The sequence below is a fragment of the Myotis brandtii genome, unplaced genomic scaffold (genome assembly GCF_000412655.1).
Source record: "Myotis brandtii unplaced genomic scaffold, ASM41265v1 scaffold1738, whole genome shotgun sequence".
Classification (NCBI taxonomy): domain Eukaryota; kingdom Metazoa; phylum Chordata; class Mammalia; order Chiroptera; family Vespertilionidae; genus Myotis; species Myotis brandtii.
Genome location: NW_005356425.1, coordinates 177,551 through 182,335, shown reverse-complemented (window position 1 = coordinate 182,335; position 4,785 = coordinate 177,551). Strand labels below are relative to the sequence as shown.

Below are 4,785 nucleotides of genomic sequence, written 5' to 3'. Positions count from 1 at the left end.
GGGCAAGGAGAGAGAGAGAGAGAGAGAGAGAGAGAGAAGAGAGAGAGAGAGAGAGAGAGAGAGGCACATTGATAGGCTGCCTCCTGCATGCCTCCTACTGGGGATTGAGCCTGAAACCCAGGCATATGCCTTGGGAATCAAACCTACAACCTTTCAGTGCAGGGGATGACACCCAACCCACTGAACCACACAGGCCAGTGCAAGCTTGTGTTCTTAAATGCTGTGTTACACAGTCTCACTATTGTGGCTGCTAGCTGTACCTTGCCCAAATCCTCTCTGAGCCTGTGTGCCTATTCCCTGGCTGCCCCCTTCCTCAGAAAATGGCTCTCTCCCCCTCCCAGGCCCAGCAGGTCACAATGGCTGATTGATGCAGGACTAGGAGAGCTGGGCACTTCGCCTCCAGGGAGGACCAATCCTGTGACACCATTTGTGCTCCAGAGCTCCTAGTGGGGTCAGGCTCCTCTGGAGCCGAGACCACATCCTTGCTCAGCTTCTCTCCGTCTTCTCCTGCTTCCCTTTCCCCTGAGAACGTACCCCTGAGAAACTGCTTGCATAAGAATTTACATCGTGAGCTCCAATTCTGGGGAACCTGACCTAAGTCAGAGGAGTCCAAGCTCTAGAGCAACATACTGAACCACCAATGCACTAGTTGCACTGACTGCCCATAAGCACTGCAGACACACCCCCCACCTAAACTCACCCCTACCTTCGCCCAGCCTGCTTCTGCTCCCACACTTCCCACCTGCATTAACAGGACTGTCCTCCAGGGGCCAGCACGCCAACCTCCTATACCCTTTGCCCCCAGGATCCAGTCAGGCCCCAACCTTTGCCCATCCTGATTAAACTTCCCTTAGAGCCGTCCACTGCCCTCCATTCAGCACCTCCCATCTCCCACCACCATCTCTCACAGTGACTCTGCAGCAACTTTCTGCCGTCTTGCCCTATCTTGCCCTGCTCCGCAGCCAGTGGCACTTCTAGAATGCAAAACCTTCCACATCTCTTGCCTTCAGAATCCTACAGTTCAGATTCCTCCCCGTGCTCTCCAAGGCCCTTTGTGTGGCATAAAACCTTCCATCCATCCTCCATGGTCTCCCTTCTGACACTGTATTTTTTGCCTTCCAGCCCCAAATGTCCTAGGCCAGTGGTCGGCAAACTGCGGCTCTTTGGCCCCTTGAGTGTGGCTCTTCCACAAAATACCACCTGCGCATGTACAGTGCAATTGAAACTTCGTGGCCCATGCGCAGAAGTCGGTTTTCGGCCTGGGCGAGTCTATTTTGAAGAAGTGGCGTTAGAAGAAGTGGGGGGTGGACATATAGAGAGGATGAACGAAAGGAGATAGACGAAACAAGTATACAAGACGAGTGTGGATGGGAGAGTTGGAAGGGGTCGACCTCAGCAAACGTACCTCAATCAGACTGAGGACGTTTTTAGCAAAGGCCAGCTTAGGAGTCCCCTAATTAAGTTAATCACAATGTACCTACCTATATAGTTTAAGTTTAAAAAATTTGGCTCTCAAACGAAATTTCAATCATTGTACTGTTGACATTTGGCTCTGTTGACTAATGAGTTTGCCGACCACTGACCTAGGCCATTTCTCACCCCAGTGCTCTCATCCTTGACCACCCTGACTACTCAGCTAGCCATTGGCTTGTGCTTCCATATTGTGCCTCAGCCCCTCCCTGTATACTCCGGGAGAGCAGGACCTTGTGTGCTAGCTGGCACTCAGTGTGTGTGTGAGAAAGGAGAGAGAGAGAGAGAGAGAGAGAGAGAAGGAGAGAGAGAGAGAGAGAGAAGAAAACAGAATCACTGCTTCCAGGAAGTCCCCTGCAGCCAAAAGCCTCAGATCAGTCCTTTCTCTGAGCACCGCAGGCTTGAGGACTTCCCTGTTGTAACTCTCTGTAGTTGTGTCATGATGTGTAGCAACTGCCACTTACTCATCTGACTCAGCTGCTGCACAGAACTGCGTTTTCGCCTTTTTAAGTTCTCAGCCCCAGCTCGGAGCTGGGCATCTAACAGGCCTCTTTGGTGGGTCATTTTCTATGTCAGAGTGGCCGGACTGTGGCGCCCAGTTGCTTGGTCAAATGCCAGCCTGGATGTTGCTATGGAGGATATTCTGTAGATGTCATTTTAAGTAAAGCAGGTAACTCTCGGGACTGTGGGTGGGCCTCACCTCATCAGTTGAAGGGCTTAAGAGCAAAAACTGGGCTTCCCCAGAAGAAGAATTCTGCCTTCAGACTGCACCATAGAAAGCCTGCTTGGCTGTCCAGCCGGCTGGCTGGCCCTACAGATTTTGGACTCAAAATTGCCACATCAATTCTCACCTGAACTTCCAGCCTGCCTTACCGATTTTGGACTTGCCAGTCCCACAATTCCGTGCACCAATTCCTTAAAATAAATCATGCCCATGTGCACATACTCCCATCTTATTGGTTCTATTTCCCTGGAGAAGCCCAGCTGATACAGCCTCCATCGATAAATGTACTTTAAACCTAATTCTTAAGGACAGACAGACAGACCTGGGGAGAGGACTTCTCAGAAGAAGGAACATTTGTACCTTTTGACCCAAAAGTCCAGATTTCCTCATCGTCGAAGTGAGTGTCCCCAGAGATGGAGTGTTCCCCGGGGAAGAAGGCGTGGGCGAGGGTCCCCCCCTGCCCGTCGAAAGGGTAACTGTCCTGGTGGTAGGCCCGCACAAAGTCGATGAGGATGTCAGCCTCTGGTGGGCCCTGAGAACCCACCTCCCGGAATTTGAGGCCTGACTCAATACCCCAGGCGGCCAAGGCATGGTGCATGAGAGTCCGCACAGTCTCCTGGCTCAGGGCAGAGCTCCGGGGGAAGGAGTGTATCCTGGGGAAAGAGGAGTGGAGGGTAAGGATAGCCTGGGACACAGAGACTAGGGCCCAGCAGGCCAGCCCAGGGTGGGGTAGGCACCAGGACCTACCTCCACGTCAGGGTTCGCTTCTTCCAAATACTGCCGCTCAGGGCATAGCGCCGGCGCCGGCGCCTAACCAGCTCTGCCACCCCCAGCACGTCGGGCAGAGAGCAGCGGGGCTTGTGCATGGTGGCCATCGTCACTGGGTCTGTGGGACAGGTTGGGGAAGCGGGATCAGCAGAAGGACAATCTGCCCGAATCATGGTACCAGCTAACTTTCCACATGGGGAAACAGGTTCAGGGAGATGAAGAAACTTGCCCCCACTTGGATTTGAACCCAGACAGTCTGATTCTGTAAGCCAGCTCATCCAAACCAGCACCTGGCCCTGGAGGTGGTGCTCAGAGCCTCAGGCAGGGAACTTCCCTGAGTCCTGGCAATTGGGCTCAAGGAAGGAGCCCTGGGGGTGCAGTGCAAACTCCTCTCTCTGAGGCTGGGAACCCCTAGGAGGGTGCCCACACCCCACACCAGAGGTTCCAAGACCCTATCGTGATAAAGTCCGGAGTCCCCACGCCCGTTGGGTCTCTGGTTTCCTGTGACTAACCACCCCCTCCTGGGTTAGAGCTGCCTGGAATCCCCTTTTCCAGCTGAGCTCAATTCCCAGCAGTCTCCTCCTCCTCAACAGAAGGTCAAACCTCACCTCGATGGTTGAGGTCACAATGTGTAATTGAGCCCATGTAGATGCCAAGCAGGGCAGGGGAAGACCCTGCCTTCCCTCGCAGCTAGCCAGGAACCCACCAGTTCTCTCTTCTTCCCCATTTAACCCAACAGATGAGCTGCTCAGCTCTACCTCCAAAATGTGCACTCTGGCTTCAACCACTTCTCATCACACCTCCCACCAGCAGCCCCTGCCTGGACACTGCGTGACCTCCTCGCTGGCCTCCGTGTTCCCCACCCACCATCTCCATCAGCAACCAAAGGAAATGTAAAACTGAAAAACAGACCAAGTTGCCTTCCTCCTTCAAACCCTTCCGTGGTTTCTTACTGTGCTTCCGAATCCAACCCAAACACCTTGCAAGCCTCCTCCCACCAGGCATTTGCTTAGCTCCTTACTCCTCTCTCATCACAGGTGCACAGCCTGTGCCTGCCACAGGGCCTTTGCACTGGCCTGGTACACTCTTCTCCCGCATCTTCCCATGGCGGGCTCCTCCTCGTTGTGTCCTATGAGTTCTCTGTGTCATAGGAATTCCTCTTGACTCATATGACACCTGTCAGAGGACCCTGGCCTGACCAGACCAGCCCCTCAATACCGTTAGCATTTTATTTTCTTCAAAACACCACTATCTGAAATGATCTTGCATATTTCTGTTTCTGATCTCTTAGAAATGTATTCGTCTCTAGAAGGTTAGCTCTACGAGAGCAGGGAGTTATCTACTTTGTTCACTGCTGTACGAGCGGAGCCTGAAATGGCCTCTCACGTAAGAGATTCTCGATACATATGCATTGAAGGAGGAATGCTTGGGAATTCCTTGGGTTAGGACCTGAGATCAGCATTGTCATAACCCCCATGATTCAGTGCGTGCTGCGGTTTAAGAACAGCTGGGTAACGGTCAGGCTGGGTGCGGAGGCAGGGCTGGGGGCACCTACCCAGGAGGCCGGTCTCAGGCAGCCCAGCAAACCTCTGCATCACCTTGATGGCATCCCGGAGCTTTTCAGGGCTCCGCAGCTGGGCCTGGGCTGGGTCAGGCGGTGGCAGGTAGCCATAGCGGGTCAGCCAGTCCTGGGCCGGACAAGTGAGCAGGTGAAGCGGGAAGGGCGGCAGCGATGGGACCTGCCTCCCCACCGCCTTCTGAAAGCCTCACCTCTCACCAGTTAGGAACCCAGGGTCCTGGTCCTCCCCCCTTCCCGCCCCCGC

The 4,785-nt window shown here is 53.9% G+C and overlaps 1 protein-coding gene across 1 annotated transcript in view; it reads right to left on the bottom strand.

Moving 5' to 3' along the window:
• Positions 1-4,785, bottom strand: part of MMP25 (matrix metallopeptidase 25) — a 32,170-nt gene that overhangs the window by 25,698 nt on the left and 1,687 nt on the right. Inside the window, exons 2-4 of the mRNA XM_014537183.1 lie at positions 4,518-4,701; positions 2,942-3,080; positions 2,555-2,847 (exon numbers count right to left, since the gene is read on the bottom strand). Of these exons, the coding sequence (XP_014392669.1) occupies positions 2,555-2,847; positions 2,942-3,080; positions 4,518-4,701 (616 nt within the window). The remainder of the gene's footprint in view (positions 1-2,554; positions 2,848-2,941; positions 3,081-4,517; positions 4,702-4,785) is intronic.